General features: G+C 50.5%; 1 protein-coding gene across 1 annotated transcript in view; it reads right to left on the bottom strand.

Moving 5' to 3' along the window:
- Positions 1-20,008, bottom strand: part of PLA2G4E (phospholipase A2 group IVE) — a gene marked incomplete at its 5' end in the record, with an annotated part of 44,004 nt that extends 23,996 nt beyond the window's left edge. The window contains 8 exon segments of the mRNA XM_081227869.1: positions 56-116; positions 623-665; positions 2,766-2,806; positions 3,843-3,974; positions 7,787-7,923; positions 13,508-13,580; positions 19,921-19,942; positions 19,944-20,008. Of these exon segments, the coding sequence (XP_081083995.1) occupies positions 56-116; positions 623-665; positions 2,766-2,806; positions 3,843-3,974; positions 7,787-7,923; positions 13,508-13,580; positions 19,921-19,942; positions 19,944-20,008 (574 nt within the window).
- Positions 20,009-20,348: the final 340 nt, after the last annotated feature.

The raw sequence follows: 20,348 nt of genomic DNA, 5'->3' as shown, positions 1-20,348 counted from the left end.
GTGGCACTGCCCTCCCCACCCGCCCCCAGCAGGCAGAGGTAGTCAAAGGGCTCACTTTTCCTGTTCTTCTGTCTCCTGGATTCTGCATGAACCTCCAGGCAGGACATTTGTCGAGACTGAAACAAAGGAAGGGGAGGTCATTTTGAGCACAAGCTGCCCGGGATGCTCTACCAGGCCACAAACTCCCAAAGACTGATTTTCGGGGGAGAGATTTCCTTGAATCCTGAGGCTTTAGATGCATCTAATTGAAATGGCTGTACCAACAGCCTAATTATGAAAATCTTTTTAATTCTGAATTTGTGCTTATAGAGAGATTGGAGTTGGGGGAAAATGGGACGAGACTGATTCTGAGAGTGGGTGCTTTATTAGGGAGGTTCCTGAGGTCATCGTTTTAGGAGATGGGATGCTGGTCCAGGTGTTTCCTCCCCAGGAGCAGGAGCCCAGCTGCTGCCCCCACCACTGCCCGCAACCCCTTTGTCTGGCTTCAGTTAGTCTGATTCCTAGTGAGCTCTGGGACAAGGGCCCAAGTTGGGCCTGGTTCCCCCCCCCCCCACAGTTCTGTTTCCAAGAGCAGCAGCCACAGGTGGCCTCTGGAGCCACAGGAGCCTGGAAGGACAATTACCACCAGCACGCCATTGGTGATGAGACTCTCAGGTGGAGAGGGGCTGAAAAACAAAATGAGAACTCCTGGTCAGTCATATCGTTCTTTCTAAAAATTTATTTTATTGAAGTATAGTTGATTTACAACATTGTGTTAATTTCTACTGTGCAGCAAAGTGACTCAGTTATATACATTCTTTTTCATATTCTTCTCCATTATGGTTTATCACAGGATATTGAATATAGTTCCCTGTGCTATACAGTAGGACCTTGTTGTTTATCCATCCTATATACAATAGTTTGCACCTGCTAATTCCAAATTCCCAATCCAACCCTCCCCTACCCCCTCTTCCCCTTGGCAAACACAAGTCTATTCTCTAAGTCATATCATTTTTGACTGATTTCTCACAAAGGTGACAAAAAACCTACGTAGGGTCAATAAGGAGATAGCAGAGCCTTCTTAATCCTTGTGAAAAATATTGGCTTAAGAAACCTTAGATCTGCAGATTGTCAAGGAGAAAACTGGCATACATTTTAAATAGAATGTCCAGAAAAAAAAAAGATTTATAGGTTAGAGGGAGTAGGAGAGTTTCTTTTCCTTTTCTTCCTTAAAGGATGGCTGTTCTTTATGTCCATCCAGATGCAACTGCATGGAGTTATGAGGATAAACAGGTTGCAGGAAAAGGCCAGAGCCCCCCATCTCGAGCAGATGTAAACAGTTCTGGTAGCAAAACTGACTCATCCTATTTAATTTGCACATTTAACAAATAGTTTTGACCCAGCTAGAGAGGGGCCTGGTGAGTGTGAAATGTCCTTGTGTTACAAAGCTGAGAAAGCCTCCAAGGTTACAATTCGCCTAGGGGAGTCCACAGCCTCCATGGTCAAAATGAAGCCCAAGAGGACTGTGTTTCCAGATCAACTCTGATGACCAATGCTGACGTATTTCATTTTGTAAGCCACTTTCTCATTCACCCAAGGAATGTTTTCCCCCCTAAAAGTCCCATCAAACCAAGAACTGAAGGAGAGAGCCCAGATTTTCTTTAATGTGAAACAAATAAAGTTGATTTTAATTTGTCAAATTTAATTTAAATTTTAATTTAAGTTGATTTTAATGAGGCACCTCAAATAGTTCCAAGACCCCCTATGCAGAGGATTCTCCGGGTGGAATTTGACAAGCCCTCTTGTTCTAGTTCCTGCCTCTCATTGTCCCCCTGTCCCTGGGCTGATCATAAGTCCAGGGGACTCAGTTCTGCCAGGGTTAAGAAGCTGGTTTCCCAATCACAAGGCACACTGCTGCCCCAGGGCAGGCTTGTCCCCTCCCCGCAGCGGCCCTACTCCCCTCCCTCACCGCCCTTTCCTTTCCTTTCTCTCTCTGTGTCCTCTTCTTCCCACACTCCAGCTCTGTGACCCAATTCCACTTGAGTCCATGGCATAGTCATACCTCCAGGACCCTGGACCTTTTTCTTAATTGGACATGGTGAGAAATAACCCCACATCTCTGTCCTGAGCCTCCCCTTGACTTGGTTCCAGAGTTGGCTGCAGAGGGGCATGGCCTCTGCTTCAGGCCAGGGTTTGGAGGAGTTTGTTCTAACAGTCCTGGGTCCAGGAGGAGACGCCTTGGTCCTGACCTCTTTCTCAGCATGGCCTCAAGAAGGCCCCATCCCCATGGTGGCAGGAAGTCTTCCCAGAGGCCACTCTCAGAAATGCTGGGGAGCTGAGGCAGGTGATCTGGCCAGAGTACTAGATCTTTAAAGCAATACTGACATCAGTAGACCTGGATGAGAAGGGGTGGGACCCAGGCACTTACGGGATTTAGAAGTTCCCAAGTGATTCTTCTTTTTTTTTTTTCCTGTTTTTTTTTTTTGCATTTTTTTATTAGTTTCTGCTTTATAACAAAGTGAATCAGTCATACATATACATCTGTTCCCACATCCTTTCCCTCCTGCGTCTCCCTCCCTCCCACCCTCCCCATCCCACCCCTCCAGGCGGGCACAAAGCACCGAGCTGATCTCCCTGTGCATGCACAGTGAGGAGCATCAGCGGTGGGAGTAGAAGTGGGGGTGGGGAACTGCAGAAAGGAGGACCCAGCTGTACAATGCCTGTGCCCAGAAGCTGCTTTGGGGTCAGGACCTTGGTGGAATCCTGGGAGGTTGGGTCCTACTCACCTCTCCTCCAGCAGGAACTCCACCTCCAGCTCCTCCATGCCCTGCAGGGGGAGGAAGAGACTGCAGTTGTGAGCTGTGTCTACACCTCTCTGCAGACCAGGATCCTGTGCCATCCCAGGAGACCCTGTGGACCTGCCCCTGCCCTTCGCACACGGCGGTCCTGCTGTCTTGGCGTGGGGGCAGCTGCTCCTGGCTCTTTTTGTCCCCTCTGCCTCCCTCTGTCCCCAAGTCTTTGATATCAGGAACATCACTGACCACCCAGGGGAGGGTCAGAGTGTGGAGTTGACCCCTAGACCCAGCAGGTAAATCTCTCTGCCCCAGAACATTTTCCTTTCATCTTCTCCCTCCAGCTCCCATTGCTCTCCTTCTTCCCCAAGGGGCTCAGGGCCTGGGGCAAGAGAGATATTGCCCCCAGCAAACTCAACTCTGAAGGCTAGGAGCCCCTTCCTTCAGCTACTGCTTTGCATCTCTTGCTGTGTAACTTCAGGAAGTCATGACCTCCCTCACTGGACCTTAATTTCCCCACAGAGTATAAGCCAGGTGAGGGCAGGGATGCTTGTCCCTGAGGTGTCGCCACTGCACGGAACAGTGCCTGGCCCATAGGGCATTCAAATACTTGTTGAATGAATTGATAAAATCCTGGGCCTTTTCAGCTCTGACTTTCTCTGATTTGCAGATTTGCACTCCTTTATCCTTATCTGTCCTTTGTCCCCTGGGACCATCCCAGAAGCAGGACTCTAAGGAAAGAAAGGGAATCAACACTTATTCTGTCTCCATTTTGTACTGTGAACAGTGCTAGATGCCTTAATTATGTATGCTTATTTAAGTCTCACAGTGACCCTGTGTGGTAGGTATTACTATCACTATTGTATAGATGAGGAAACAGAACTCAGAGGAATTAAGTAATTTCTGCAGGGTCACAGAGCTATTGATGGTAAAGCCAGAGCACTGGGATTTGAACAGCAGTGCCATCTTCTCCTGACGTGGCTAGAGAGAGGATCCCATAGAACAGCATCATAGGAATAAACAGCTGCCCTCGTGAAGGAGGAGGCTGAGGGCTGGGGCACCTGCATTCACCTCTGTGTTGAGTGGGAAATTCATGTGGGTTTTCTCTCGGAAGCAGAGCTTGGTGAGGTCATAGAGAACTGTCAAGAAATGGTCATCTGGTGTCACCGTGTCTTCATCACAGATGCTCAGCTCTAGCACGTTCTAGGGGAGAACGGAGGGCACAAATCTGGTTACCAAGGTTGCATCAACCCATTCCCAGGATGAGGGGCCTGACCTCAGTCCTAGTGAGGAGGTGGGTCTGAGGGATGGGGACCAGCACAGCTCAGGTGTGAGGGACATCTGTAGGGACATGAATTAAGAGAGGAAAGTGTCTATTCCCTTCTTTGTAACTCTCTGAAGCCTTCCTGCCCTTCTTCTCTGATTCTCCTACTGGGAAATTTTGCTCTTTTGCAAGCTTGGCAGGGGCTTGTGAAGTGTGAGGGATTTCATTTCACCTGGGGGAGAGATGGAAGGGCACAGCAGACAAGACCCCTGTCAAGACATAGAATGTATCCAGCATTGGGACCCAGGAGCTGAAGACAGTTCCTTTGGCACTAGAAATCCAAGCTAAGGGAAGCTAACATCTTCACACTCCAGGGGAGTGATGTGGCAAAGATTATAGAGGGTTTGATTGGGTTGGGATGACGTATTGGAACTCTATCCTTTGGCTCATCAGCCCCTAAAGAGGTCTCATGGATGGTCCCAAAGCAGTATGTCAAGGATGGAGCAGCTACCCTGTCATCTGGCTGAACTCTAAGGTCAATGATTTTAGGTGACATGGATTGGCCTCTGAGGCCACTTTTTCCAAGGATCCTGAGAGATGTAGGTTGGGGCTGGGTTTGCCTCTTTGGTCCCTATCTAGTGGACATGAGGTGGTTCTGGGGGTTCCCAGCTGAATGAGATCTGTTGACTTTTTTTTTTTTTTTTTTTTTTTTTGCGGTATGTGTGGCCTCTCCCGTTGCAGAGCACAGGCTCCGGACACGCAGGTTCAATGGCCATGGCTCATGGGCCAAGCCGCTCCGCGGCATGTGGGATCTTCCCAGACTGGGGTACGAACCCGTGTCCCCTGCATCGGCAGGTGGACTCTCAACCACTGCGCCACCAGGGAAGCCCAGATCTGTTGACTTTGTAATGACTAGAAACCAGGTATGTCCCTGAACCAACCCAGCAGCCCCATAGATCTTCAGACAAAAGAAACACGAATTCTGGTTTCAAGATGGTAGGCTGAGCCCAAACTGAAATCTCCCTTTCTCACCAAAAACCATATATACGATAGAAAAGATATTTTTAAAACAATAAATATAAAGCCCTTCTTGAAAACAAAAAGGATATGTCATTAACTCAGAATGGAGAAGCATCCCTAAAATATGAAAGCAGTAAGCTTGATGGAGCTGTCAAGCCTCAAATGCCTCAAGACTGGGTTTGATACCTCCATGATGAGGCCAAGCTTGTCTTAAGGGCACCCTGCTGAAGCTGTCACAACTCAGGATGTTCAAGAGAGGATTCTCCCTCAGGAGATGTGAGCTCAACTTAGAGTCACCATATATCTGAAGAAGACAAATACCATGAAACAGCAACTCAACAAATGAAGAACACACACCCAAGGAATTAGAAATAATAAAGTCATCTAAAAAGGATTTAAGATAGGGAAAGCCCTCTGGCCGGAATTAGACTGGTCTCGGACCTAGTGAGTAGAACGGCTGTTCTCTATATTCTCCTGCTTGGAGTATGTTATGGAATATACTGGAAACACACTTTATTTTGGGGCAGGAGACATCCAGTTCCAGTGACAATTAGGTAGAAGGACAAGAGAAACAGGAAAGAGGGTAGAAGGATAAGTATGCCTAGAGGGACAAGCGTGAGACAGGCAGAAGGAAGGAGTGGGTGAGTGGGGAGACAGATAGGTCGATAGGAGGACAAGAAGTTGGTAGAAAGGAAGACAAATAGGGACTTCCCTGGTGATGCAGTGGTTAAGAATCTGCCTGCCGTTGCAGGGGACACAGGTTCGATCCCTGGTCTGAGAAGATCCCACATGCCATGGAGCAGTTAAGCCCGTGTGGCGCAACTACTGAGCCTGCGCTCCGGAGCCCACAAGCCACGACTATTGAGCCCGCGTGCCACAACTACTGAAGTCTGCATGCCTAGAGCCCATGCTCCGCAACAAGAGAAACCACCGCAATGAGAAGTCTGCACACCGTAATGAAGAGTAGCCCCCACTCGCTGCAACTAGAGAAAGCCTGCACACAGCAACAAGGACCAAATGCAGCCAAAATAATAAATAAACTAATTAATTAATTAATTAATTAATTTAAAAAATACAAATAGTCATTATACTACAAAGTCACAGTAATCAAAACAGTATGGTACTGGCACAAAAACAGAAATATAGATCAATGGAACAGGATAGAAAGTCCTGAGATAAACCCATGCACTTATGGCCACCTAATCTATGACAAAAGAGGCAAGAATATACAATGGAGAAAAGACAGTCTCTTCAATAACTGGGGCTGGGACAACTGGACAGCTACATGTAAAAGAATGAAATTAGAACACTCCCTAAAACCATACACAAAAATAAACTCAAAATGGATGAAAGACCTAAGGCTGGATACTATAAAACTCTTGGAGGAAAATGTAGGCAGAACATTCTCTGACATAAATCACAGCAAGATCTTTTTCAATCCACCTCCTAGAGTAATGAAAATAAAAACAAAAATAAACAAATGGGGCCTAATTAAACTTAAAACCTTTTGCACAGCAAAGGAAACCATAAACAAAACGAAAAGACAACCTTCAGAATGGGAGAAAATATTTGCAAATGAAGCAACTGACAAGGTATTAATCTCCAAAATATACCAACTGCTCATGCAGCTCAATAAAAAAAAAAAAGAAAAAAACCAAAAAAAAACTAAACAACCCAATCAAAAAATGGGCAGAAGATCTAAATAGACATTTCTCCAAAGAAGACATAGAGATGGCCAAAAAGCACAAGAAAAAGTGTTCAACATCTCTAATTATTAGAGAAATGCAAATCAAAACTGCAATGAGGTATCATTTCACACCAGTCGGAATAGCCATCATCAAAAATCTAAAAACGATAAATGCTGGAGAAGGTGTGGAGAAAGGGGAACCCTCCTACACTGTTGGTGGGAATGTAAATTGCTATAGTCACTATGGAGAACAGTATGGAGGTTCTTTAAAAAACTAAAAATAGAGCTACTATATGACCTAGCAATCCCATTCTTAGGTATATATCCAGAGAAGACCATAATTCGAAAGGATGCATCCACCCCAATGTTCATTGCAGCACTATTTACGATAGCCAGGACATGGAAACAACCTAAATATCCATCAACAGAGGAATGGATAAAAAAGATGTGGTACATATATACAATGGAATATTACTCAGCCATAAAAAGGAATGAAATAGTGCCATATGCAGAGACGTGGATGGACCTAGAAACTGTCAAACAGAGTGAAGTCAGAAAGAGAAAAAGAAATATAGTATAATATCACTTATACGTGTAATCTAGAAAAACAGTAGAGATGAACTTATTTGCAAAGAAGAAATAGAGTCACAGATGTAGAGAACAAACTTATGGTTACTAAGGGGGGAAGGTGGGTGGGATGAAGTGGGAAATTGGGACTGACATATACACACTACTATAGATAAAATAGATAAGTAATGAGAACCTACTGTATAGCACGGGGAACTCTACTCAGTGCTCTGTGGTGACCTAAGTGGGAAGGAAATCTAAAAAAGAGGGGATATATGTATACGTATAACTGATTTACTTTGCTGTACAGCAAGAAACTAACACAACATTGTAAAGCAACTATACTCCAATAAAAATTAATTAAAAAAAGAAAGAAAGACAGATAGTCATAAGAAGGCACATGATCAAAGAGAAGGACAAGCAGGCAAGGAGGGGAATAGCAAGCAGGGCAGGCAGGTGCTGTCTCCCACGTCTCACCTTCACTTGGGTCTGGATCTGGAACTTGAAGGTTTCATTCCACTCTGGGTTTCGGCAGTTGGAGATGGTCCTAGTCCTCAGCCTCTTATGAGAGGTGGTGGGCAGCCAGAGGCTCACAAAGCAGTCTGTCTGGCTTACTGTCCGAGGAAGACAAGGGTGGGAGGGGAGGGTGAGGAGCCAACCCAGGTCCAGAGAGGAGAGAGTGTGGAGGCAGAGCCAGCTTCTGGTCCCCTCCTGACTCATGGCTCTGACTCTCCAGAGACCTTTGTCCCAGAACACTGAGAAGGTCACGGACTGCAGGCTAGAGGTTTCACAGAGGGGACCCAAGTCCCACTGACTGTTCTCATGGACACAGATGGCCTCTGGCTCTTCTCAGCAGCACCCTGGCTCTCTGAGCAAACACCTGTTGGTTTGGGACAAGGTACAGTTGCACAATTTTCCCTCTGCCAGGGGAAGATCTGGAGGACTAGCCCCCAAGGGTCCAGTTTATCTCTTGCCTTAGCCCAGGGCACCAGGGAAACCACAGTAGGGCCCAGCTCTTCCTCTGGGCTGAGGAGCAGCAAGGATTAGAAGGGACACCATCGGCTGGGAGTCAGCCTAGAGGGCCCCAGCTGGGAAGGGCTTGAGTGGAACAAGCTATTCAGCAGGATCTAGCGGCAGGGACTACCATCCACACATGACTAACGTCTCAGTTACACCCCGACGGGCTTTTCATATCTCTGCTGGTCTCCCCACATGGGGTGTGTGACCCAAGAAACCCTCACATCTAAGACCACATATTTTATTTTTCATTTGAAAGAACAACCCAACTGTGATGATGCTGTAAGTGCTCTGGAGAAGGACAAAGGCTGTGACCTCAACAGGCCCTCCTAAAGTGAAAGAAGGCCTCCTGGGTCTTCTGTTTGGAGCAGCAGAAGGCATACAGTGAAAAATGGCAGCCCAGCCAAGCTCCTTCCCTCCATTCTACCTGGGAGGAGGGAGGAAGAGGTGCCACAATTGCCCTTGTCACTCTTCTGGCACTCTGCTTAGGTCATTCCCAGGGTACCCACCCAATTCATAGAGAACGGGAACAGTCAATACAGTTTCCAGTGTCAGACAGTCTTCTAGATAGTAAAGCTGGGCAGGGATGAGAGTTTTGTACTGATAAGACTCATCCAAACTACCTCCTAATTATAATTAATAATGTCCTGTGAGAGTGGAACCAGAGGTGACCCCCTCCCCAGACTGACTTAGTCCTATATTGTCTCTATACTGAGAACTTTACAGACTTAATAACCATGGTTTGTATCACAAGCATCCCTAGTTTCTGATTTCATCCCCTCTGTCTGGTTAATCTGTGAGGGCTCACCATTCAATGAATTGGAATTCATGGCCTTCCTCCCAGTGAATAGAGGTGAGATGACACTGTCCTTTAGATGTCATAATCATCATTAATCCAAACACAAAGAATGATCCAAACCCAACAGAATCAAAAGAAAATGATGACATCATCCCTATCTTTCCTTCCACACCCAACCTGTTCTTCCTCACCGTCAACTCAGGTGTCCTGACTAGACACCAAATATCGCCCTTGACTCTTACCTTGAGTCGACTTAACTCCTTGGAGCTCTCCAGCCTGTCCACTTCTCCCTACTTGCATGGCCACTGCCTTGGTGCAAGCCACCTTCATCTCTGCTGCCACTGCCCCAATGGGTGCCCTGTCTTCTGTCCTGCCCCACCCTAATCTTTTCTATTTAGAGAAACCAGAGGGCTCTTTTCCCATCTGACCATGTCACTCTCCAGTTTAAGATCCTTTAGTGGCTCCCATATACCTTCAGGAAGGAGTCTCACCCATTCAGCATGGATGCCCCTCCCACTTCCCCAGCCTCAGCTTCATCTTTCCATCTTCCCTATCACCCCAGCCCCTGCCCTGCCCCCAAACACACACACACACGCACACGCACACACACACACAGAGGTACGTGCACACATGCACACACGTAAATACTAACACACATGTGCCACCACTCACACTCCAGACTCCAACCAAACCCAGTGCCTTATGGGTCTCAAAGGCCATGCCATTTTGCAATGAACACCCTTCTGTTCCTCTTTCACGCCATCCTTCCTTGGTTAGCCCCTTCAGGTTGCAGAAGAGACCTCCTCTGGAAGCCTCGTCTGAACCTGCAAGTCTGGGCCAGGTGCCCCTTGTAGCCCAGGGCCCTCTGCTCTCCTCCCAGTGGAGCACTGGCTACAGTTCACTGCAATGGCAGGTCGGTGCATCTGTCTCCACCTCCCACTGCACCCTGGGAAGCTCAGGAGACCCATGTTGGCACCGCTAGATATTTGTTGAATAAATGAATGATAGAAAAGCCCAACTTCCTGCTATTGGGCTGTATCAGTACCCAAGAGATTCTGGGCTGAGTCACCTCAGATATAGATAGGCAAGTTGGCATGTTTAATGGCTCTGCTCAGAGGGAGACTCCCTGGGGACCTGCTTAGTCCTCCTGGACCCCTCCCTTGGTTTTTCCTGGGCTCTGGGGCACCTCCTGCTGGTCTGCCTCCTGTGCACAAGGAGCCTGCAGGCAGGGACTCACCAGCCCTACACCCACTTGCTTAGCATGATTTGAAGGACCCTGTAAAGGCCCCTTTCCCTCTAACGTCCCTTTCCTATCATCGGTCCATGCCTAAAATTGTCCCATTAAATCCACTAAATAAAGTTTCAGGATTTTTTGGCCGAAGGCTTAAATCTCTAATTAAGATAAAAAGACTCCTGGAAGAGCCAGGATTGATCAGACACCCACATGTCAATCATTAATTTATTTCCCAGTCCTTCCGCAGGGAGCCGTGCCACCTCCTCCCCCACAAGGTTGGGAAGGAGAGTGCAGCCCGAGGGGATAATCCTGGGGAAGGAGGGATGATGAGGTAGCCACCAGGCCCAGATGACGATCTGGGACATGGGCATCATTAGCTGACTGTAAGGAGTGACCGTCGAGCTGACAATGAAGAGTGGTTAAGCAAGGATGACCCAATTCTGAGAATTTCAGGGACTTCAGGGAATTTCCTAAGCACAGATAGGTTCTAATCCTTGTTCTTCACGAAGTGACAGAGGGCTTGGTCATCAGAATGACATGTCTCTTCTCCCAGAATGTGGGTGGCCAAGATGACTCAATGATCTCTACAGGTATCAAGAACATTATCTTCCTAATACCTTAGAGACACCTGCCTCACACCCCCTGGGAGTGCTGGTTTGAGTTTATTTTCCCAAGAGGAATAAAAACTCTTGACAGAGGGGAGATTTCCGGGCCGATCTTCTCCCAGCCCTGGCCCAGGGCTGGGTGGTGTGCTCCTTGATGGGGCCGTCACCCCTGAATCTCATCCCTGAATCTCATCCCTTTCAGCTCCTGGAAATCTTAGAAACTCAGGCACCCATTACAGGACTGAACCAGAGAGGAGCTTGTTTTTGATCCAAGCTGGAAGGCACAATGTGGGGCGAGGGCAACCCAGGACCTGCAAGAGGTTAGGATAGACTCAACCCAGGAGGCAGCAACAGAGCCCAGCCTGTGACAACTGTGGATCCAGAAACGTGACCTGGGCTGCTGACACCCCCAGACACCATGGCTGCCCCTGGACCCTGTTCTTTAGGGAAATGAGGAAAACATAAAAAGGGGTTCCCAAAGGGGCCAGGGTGTCCCCGAAGGGCAGCCTGTGTGCCAGAGGCGTGTGTGGGGAAGGAGGAGAGGAGGGTGGTGGAGCAGACCTCAGCCTGTTTCTCTGGTTCCTGTTCCCCATCCCACCCCCACCTCTAGGGCTTGTAGGCAACGGGTGTAGCAGGGAGAAGACAAAAGGAAGGGCCCTGGACGGGGTGGGGGGAAGGTCTGAGCACACAGGTGTAGGCACGCCGTGAAAGTGTGAGGCCCGCATGATGCACAGGGCTGGGACAGACACGCCTCCAGAGGAGCCGAGGCAGGCGAGGCAGCTGCGGGCGTGTGAGAGCTGTGGCCATCCCTGAGGGAAGCGGGGTGAGGTGTCTGATGACCCACACTGGCACGGCAGGAAAGGCAGAAGAGGCAGCCAGGTCCTGGGCCCAGCGGACACTTCCAGGCTCCTCAGGTCACTCACTGGTGGCCTGAGAGGTCCCGAGAAGCCCAAGAAGTCTGTGGCCCTCTGGCTGGCCTTGTGACAGAGCCAGGCCCAAACTGATGCTGGCTGCAATTGCTCCCCTGGCATGGGCTCTGGACACTCACCCTCCCAGGGGCCCAGTCTGAATGCTGCCTGATCCCTTTGTTCTCTCTGGGGCTCCAGGACCCTCCTTCCTCCACCCTCTACACTCATCCTTACATTGCAGTGTTGCAGCGACAGCTTCCCAGAAGGTTTGTCAGCCTCTCCCACCTGTGCTCCTGCACAATCGCATATAAGCTCTCGGGAGGTCATGCAATCCCTTCCTCAAGAGCTCAGGTGCCCATCACTTAGATTCCTATCCACCCTCTGAATGGCCCTGACCTCCTCCTCCTGGCTTGTCTCCCCTAACCCCCAGCGGTCCAGACCTGGCATCAAACACTGATTCTGCTTTCGGCAGTTAATCCTCAATGTGCAAAATGGGCCCCACAGCCCTGCCCTCAGGTTCTGCGGAGGATGAATGGTGTTTGGATGTCTGGCCCCAGGTAGCTCCCAGCAGGGGCTCGGGGGGACGCAGCTCCTCTCCCTCAGACTGGGCTCCCCAGGCCTCTGGATGCTCACACCCTGTCCCCTCAAAGCAGCTTTCCTCAGCTACACCCAGCTTACAGTGTCCTCCTCCAGTTCTAAATTCTGTGGCGACAAGAAGAGAATGCCATCCTCTATTACTACTCTATAATTGCTTTGGACATAGACACCTCCCCGTGTGTCACGGCTCTCCCAGGCTAATTGAATCCTGGGGTGAAGGCAGTATAACAGAGCTTTGGGGAAACTGGAGCCCTTGGGCGATTCCTGTGTGGTCACCAGTGAGTGGGGACCCCCTCAGCCATGGGCCTTGACACAGAGCTTTCTCCTCCTTGAGGGCCAAGCTTCCTCACTGGATGGGGTGGGGGGAGATGAGGGCAGCATAGGGAGGGGCTTTTGTTCTGCCCACCCAGATGCCTTCATTTCTTCCTGAAGCCAAAGACTTCCCTGGGCCCCTGTGGTCTGGGAATGCAGCAGGGGCTGGGATGAAAGGGACATTAAAGCTGCAAGAAGACACTGCACAAAGAGCCCTGGTGAGTCAAACCACATCCATGGCCTGAACTGAGGAAGTCGGCGCTATGGGGCACCTGGCATTCACTGTAGAACCCGTTTGAGATCCAGGTCCTGAGAAGGGCACCGGGGCTGGCCGGCAGCCGGCTCCATGGTACTCAAGGGCCCTTCCTTCCCTGCCACTCTTAACAGCCCCTAAACTCATGCAGAGGCAAGGAGTGCCCAGTGTGGGAGAAGCTACTCCTGGAACGGATCCCAGGGAGGGGAGAGTGGGGAGGAGAGAGCGAAGTGAGCCGTTGGAGGAGGCCGACTGCAGGCATCGGTCGTGCCAAGGGTGCAGCTAGAGGGAGGGGCCTGGGAAAATGATACAAACCCCAAAGTCTGAAGTACAACTTGAACATAGAGCGTGCACACACACACACACTCGTGCGCACACACAGAGTCACACCTGACCATTTCTCCCCTGGGGCCTGTCTCCATCCTGGCCCCAGACGCAAAGAAGAAGGAGGGAAGAGGGAGGGGGATACTTACTCACGTCAGCCTGTCGGACGTTTTTCATCCGGATGACCCTCACTGTCAGCAGGTGGCATGGCGACAGCTCCTCCTGTGGATCGAGAGGACAGTGGACTCACTCTTTGGGCGATCGTGGCAGATGGCCTTGACGGAGAGAGCAGCACAGGCTCCCACTGCCCAGGCTCAAGTAACCTCCCCGCTGTCCATCGGTGTTTCTGGGCTCTGGAGGATGCTTCTGGTCCCCAGGGGGCCCGAGGCTGTGGACGTGAGGGGCTTTGTCCTCACCCTACTCTGAGCCAGCACACCCGGGAAGAGGGATAGCTTCATGCCTGTTCTGTCCCTGTCTTGCTTGTTTGGATCTTGGAATTGGAAGCCCTTTTCCTGAGCATTTTACCCCGGCTTAGACGAGTCTTTTTACTGTCCACTCCCAGCCCACGCCCATGGCAGACGCCATCAGACTCCTCCAACCCACCCAACAACATTTATAGAGGCCTCTGAACTGGAACCCTTTACTCTCCACATCGTCCACTCCATGTTACTAGAATCACTTTCTACCCTTCCAAGAAGATGCAATTCTTCTCTATTTAAAATAATATTGGGGGACTTCCCTGGTGGCACAGTGGTTAAAAATCCGCCTGCCAATGTAGGGGACACGGGTTCGAGCCCTGGTCCGGGAAGATCCCACATGCCACGGAGCAACTAAGCCCTTGCGCCACAACTACTGAGCCTGCGCTCTAGAGCCTGTGAGCCACAACTACTGAAGCCCGGGCGCCTAGAGCCCGTGCTCTACAACAAGAGAAGCCATGGCAATGAGAAGCCTGCACACTGCAACGAAGAGCAGCCCCCGCTCACTGCAACTAGAAAAAGCCCGTGCGCAGCAACGAAGACCCAATGCAGACAAATAAATAAATAAATAAATATTAAAAAATATATAACTTTGGGATTTAGGGAAAAACATGAGAGTATGAAGGAAAAAAGTCCCCATAATGCCACCACTCAGAGAAGGTCACTGTTTATAATTATTTTTATTTTCAACTCAGACTGTCCACAGATAGTTCATCTGCCTTGGCTGTTATCAGAGATAATACTATTTGTAACGGCATCTACTGAACATGTATTGCAGTTGGGGGGGGTCAGGGCAGGCATCGACCCTTAGCGCGAGACCCTGAGCTCAGGGGTTAGAGGTCCAGATCGGGGGAGTCCTGGGGCAGAGAGTGCAGTGGAGGCGGACAGCGGCCTTCTCCCCAGGGCCCTCCAGCCTCAGGCCAGTGGGTGAGCTGGGCGCCTGAGGGACAGGCTGAGGACTGGGTCCCGCAGAGCTCCAGAGCCCTCGCCATGGCCGCCCACTAGCCGGGCCCAGGCCTCGAAGAAGCAGCGAACCTCTCCGCAGTCCCCACCTCCACGACCTAATGGCGGCAGGGTCTCCATGGGTCACAGGCCGTGGGACCCACCCCTGTTTGGGTGGCCTGAGGAGCCCGAGGGCCAGCTGGTTCCTGGGTGCCTGGCTTCCTCAGTGATGAGATCTGGGCAGGGTCTGGGGATCTGGCCCTGAGGGCGCCTCCAGCTGAGATCTGCCTCCTCAGCCGGGCCTGGGCACTGGCAGGAGGACCTAGACTGGAGGCTGGTCCAACGCTGCCAGGGAGGGAACCAGCCCACATAGGGACCCCCCTCCTCTTACCAGAGCCTGGACCTAGGAGGGCAAAAGTTGAGCCTTGGGAACTTGCCCTTTCTTGTTAGAAGAGAGAATAACATTTGTTTTGGTGGAGGTTTACAGGAACATCGTGACCTGACTTTGACCTGACCTCAAGAACAAAGGATCGGACACCAAGAAGTCTGCAACAACTAACCATGCCCCTCCTTCACCTTTCCTATAAAAGGGCTTTGCTGAAAGCTTTCAGGGAGTTTGGGAATTTTTAAGGCATGAGCCACCAGTCTCCTTGCATGGCGCTGCAGTAAACTTTCCTCTGCTCCAAACTCCGACGTTTTGGTATTGTTTGGCCTCACTGTGCATCGGGTACACGGACTTGCATTTGGTAACCTTACTATTTGCTAGACACTTCTCTTATAGTTTCTAATCCTCATAAAACCTTTATAATAGAGGTATTACGATCTTTTTAAAAGTTAAGAAATAATTGACATATAACATTGTATAAGGTTGAGGTATACAACATAATGATTTGATATATGTATTTAGTATTGCCATATGATTACCACAAGAAGTTTAGTTATCTATCATCACACATAGTTAAAATTTTTTTTTCCTTGTCATGAGAACTGTTATTTTGATGGCTGTCCTTCCAGCCTCTTCTGGGGCTTAATTCTGACCAGGAACAATAGGACGATGGCTGGGAAGACAGTAGCTTAGTCCCTGAGATAGATACATACGTCAGTTTTAGGGCTTCTTCCTCCTCTCTCCCCAACAGCTGCCTCACAATCGGAACAAAAGCCACACTGGCAGACACATACAGGCCTGAGGATTCCTTCTGTGAGATTAACTCTGAAATGTTGGATATATTCATGGTCAATAACTTGCTCTAATGGGATTGCCTTTTGAGCTTTGTAACTGGGCCAAAGGCTGCAACACTGCTTCTCTTTGGGTTCTGGAAATATGGCTCAGCCTCTGGGCACGTGGGCTCGTCATTCTCACTCCCCACCCGGGCAGAGCCTGTGTCCTGGTTTGATCTGGTGAGGAGGCAGGAGTCAGCTTTCGTCCAGGAGAGCAATCCTGGTGAAACCTGTTCCCCCTGGCCCACTTTCTCAGAAGGCAGCTAGAGGGCTACAAGTGGGGAGCCACCTGAGGCCTCAGCCCAGGCAGGGGTCACTCCTCATGTCTCTGAACCCAGGGTCACGATCCTCTTGGCCATCATAGGTCTTCTCCCACCTCCAGGAGGGGCTGCCCTTGGCCCTGCCCAGCTCCCTTGCGTCTTCGCTGCGAGAGAATGAGCATCCACAGCTTCCCGCAGGACCTCACTTGAGGTCTCCCTGCCTTCCAGGAAAAGCTCTCTGCCGTCATCTAACACGATACCTTCCGATGAGGCTGACCATTGCTTTCTACTCTAACTCAGCCCCATTAACAATACAGCTGCCATCTGCTGAGTGTCTTCCAAATGCTAAGTGTTGTGTATATAATCTCTATATTTTATCTTACTATTAGCCTTGCTTTACAGATAGAGAATCTGAGCCTAAGTCCTTTGACTTTGGGCACTCAGCAAGAATCAAAGGAAACTGACTTTGAATCCAGCTCTAATTCTTAAGCCCGTGTTCATAACCACAATTATACTGTCACCTTACTTGAAAGCGACCGTCAGCAAACACGAAGACAGGTGCTGCTTGCCCTGATCTCCTCGTGCTTGGTCTTGTCCTCTGAAAATCTATTTTCCTGGTAGAGTCTTCTTTTCACCCTTCATTCCCCCAAAGCCCCCAAATAATCCCCACACTCTGGCAGTCCTTCTATTTACAGTGCTCTTCTGACACATTTCATCACCTCTCTTTTAAACAGCCAGAGCACATCAGAACAGTAAGGGTACTTGGAGAAGTTCTCACTTTCTAGTAGCCACAGATGGCTCCTTTGTGGTCAACCTGGAGCCTCAGATTACACCTTTAAGCCAGGAATTTGCAGAAGATACCCAGTTGCAAAGCACTCTGCAAAGCACTCTTACATCTGCCAGCAGGGAGGGTTTGAGAGAGAGCCCAGAGGGGCCGTGGGGAGAGGAAGGCAGCGGTAACATGGGACTCAGGACTTGGGCCCAGATGATTCCAGAAATGAGGTCTGTGAAAAATGACCTTCTGGGATTAACATGAGTGTACATATTTTGCTCCTGATATAATCAGTTCAATTGGAGTGGTGCTAGACATAAGCAAAACTTCATGGCCCCAGAGGTAATGAATAGAAAGATGTAGAAAGACGTAATACAGTAGAAAGACATAATAGATCAAAGTACAGCGTCTGTGACTATGGGAACCTGAAACCAGTGAGCTTATGGAACCCAAGTGTACGGGGTAGCTTACGGGATCCAGGTAAGAACTTCAGGGACTTGGACAAGCTCATCCCTCCAATAGGATGCCCTGGCTGGGTATCAGGGTGAAAATTTAACAACAGGCATGGCCAGGCTGCGGCCCTGGAGTTGGAATGGGCAGTAATCCTCCAGTTCATGGAGGTATTGGAGGGTCCTGGGATAAGGACCAGGGAGCACTCAGAGGGCTAGAACTGAAGGCAGGGATTATTTGGCAACCAGTGGAGAAGTGTATTTAGACACTTTAATAACCAGAACAGCTGTGCAGGGAGGGTGGCTGGATGGCAGTTTGCTGGGACGTCACCGCTCAGGCTGCAGACACACCTGGCTCCAGCCTCCTCCCTCGCCTCGGTCCCTGGGGCTGGACTTGCCAGGACTCCATTTCCCCCGAAAACTCCTCAGGAAAGTGGCATCTTACCAGCTCATATGGAAAAGAGCTTGACTCTCAGCACTGGCTATTGTGCAATCCAATATTACCCCTTCCCAAACCCTCACTTTAGAGATAGGACTTTGGTGGGGAAGTTGGGAATACAATTCATTACCCTCCTCTAGTGCGCTGGGCTCTGCTCTACCTGGGGTTGCTGCATCTGTTCTCAACTACCGCCCCCATCCCAACCAGACTCTGAGGAAGGTACTATTATCCTGCTTTGCAGAGGAGAAGACCGAGGTTAGAGAGCTTGCATCTCACATGGGGTCACGCAGCCCAGAAGGGGCAGGGCCGGGACTCAGATGCAGACCCACCTGACTGCCGGGCAGAGCCCTTTCCATCCACCTGGAGGCTGGCTCTCACTGTGAATTAACCAATTCAGTTAAAAGCTTGCTCCAGGTCATGCACTAGACTAGTTAATAGCAGAGGCAGGAGTAAAACCCTCAGCTCCCATTTTGGGGCTGTCCTCACACCCCAAGAAACTAGCTATCATCACAAATTAGAAGAATATTTAGTTACAGATGGGCTCCCAGGGCCTGGCTCCCAGGTGCGGGTGAGGGTTGGGAGGAGGGTCTGACAACCCTGTTTCAGAAGTGGTTAGGGTCAGACATACCCTAACCACACCAGCGCATGAGGTCTGGGTGCTGACAAGGGAGGACAACTCCTGGGGACCCTGTGGGAACTCCCCTCTGCGGGGCTTCTCAGGGCAGGCCCGGCTGGCGATGCCACCTCCTCCTCCCTAGAGAGCTGGGTGTATCCATCAGTTCTCTGCAACACCTGTGTCAGAGCTCAGACAAGCCTGGCGATAGCTTCCAGGAGGTAAGGGCCCTCCCTAAAAGGAGAGCATTGGGATGGGAACTCTGTGGGATCCCAGAGCATTTCACTGCTAGTCTGAGCAGCACCCCAGACCAGGGGTCACCTGGGAGGAGCCACTATGGCTGTTTTCCTTTTTATCACCCAGGTTAGGTGAGAGGTCAGGGCAAGAAATCCCAGCTCTGAGTCATGGACCCTCCAGGACCTGAGAGGGATGGGCACAGCTCTCAATTGCTTCATTCCCACTTCAAGGTAGGCTCTGTCCCTCTGTGGAGGTTTCTCCTTGCCCAAGCTCCAGGAGACTCAATGAGACAGGAGAGGCAGGAGCACATGTGGACCAGAGGCTATCTCAGCCCCCTGAGGGCTGTGGAGAAACACAGCCCAGAAGGCGACGTCTATCCTGGCCCAGGCAGCGGGACACCAGGCACCATACAGCATGGGGCTTCCCTCCTGGGATCCTTGGAGACTGAGCAGGGTCACTACCTCCCACCCCAAAGGGACAAGACACTTTCAGGGCATCAGTCACCTCATTACATGATTTAGTGTGGGCCGGGAGAAGGTAAGGAGGAAGATGTTGCTGCTGACAGCCCTTGCCATGGCATGCCTACAGCAAATTGGAAGACAGAGACGATGGGAAAGCCAAGGCAGAGCTGGTCTAGAGCCCTGGAAACCTGACCCATGAACCTGGGGTGTCTCTGCAAGGCTGTGAGGGGCTGCATAGACCCAGGAGTCTGGACCACAGACCCAGGAGGGGTGCCTCATGGCCAATGGAGACAGGTTGGCAATGGCACCGATCCTCACCGGACACCACACCACACACTCTCACAGCAGGCAGTTCAAGACAGTTCAAGACATCCACAAGGTAAATGCCTGCTCACCGTTAGGACAGGCCAAATGTGACCCACCCCCAGCAGTGCTGAGTGCTGTCCTCCTGGGTGCTGCTGGGCCCAGGACGTCCCTGAGCCACTCCATAGAGTCTTGTCAATCCCATGGGTACCCGCAGCTGGGCCATCCACCCAGGACCCCAGCCCCAACTGGGCCAGACTGTGCCCCCTGGTGCCGGGCAGGGGCTGCCCTAGCTGAGGTGCTCCATGTCTCTGGAGTCTGCAGTGCCCCCAGCCCTCCCTGAACCCGTCTCCTGCTCTCAGCTCCGGACCCACCCAGCCCTGCTCCCTCACCTCCAAGGTGCAGGTGGCTGCCATCTTCCGCTTGGCTTGGGTGTGACGGGTAGTGGAAGACTGAGACAAGCGTCTGCTTCTGGAGCATTGTGTGGCTCTGCTGTTGGGCAGTGAGATGGGGAACTTATACTCTGACTCAGAGCTCCGCCCTCTGGAAGACTCTTGGCAGTGTCTCGGACTGCCCGGGGAAGGGGTTTAGGTGGGTAGACAGATGGGGTTCCTGGGCACAGGCTTCTTAGTATCAAGGGACCCTCAGGTCTTCAGATCCTGGAAATGCAGGGACCAGCAGAGTCAGTGGTCTGCTGCCCCAAGAAGAATGACCAGGCTGTCCATTGCCCCAGAGAATGGCAGGAAGAGGCTGCTGCACCCTCATGACTTCAGGATTAGCCCAGCCATGATTTGGAAAAGGTGTCTCTACAGCTTGTCAA

This window comes from Mesoplodon bidens (genome assembly GCF_964165515.1).
Source record: "Mesoplodon bidens genome assembly, chromosome: 3".
NCBI lineage: Eukaryota > Metazoa > Chordata > Mammalia > Artiodactyla > Ziphiidae > Mesoplodon > Mesoplodon bidens.
This window is presented reverse-complemented; position numbering and strand designations above follow the sequence as displayed.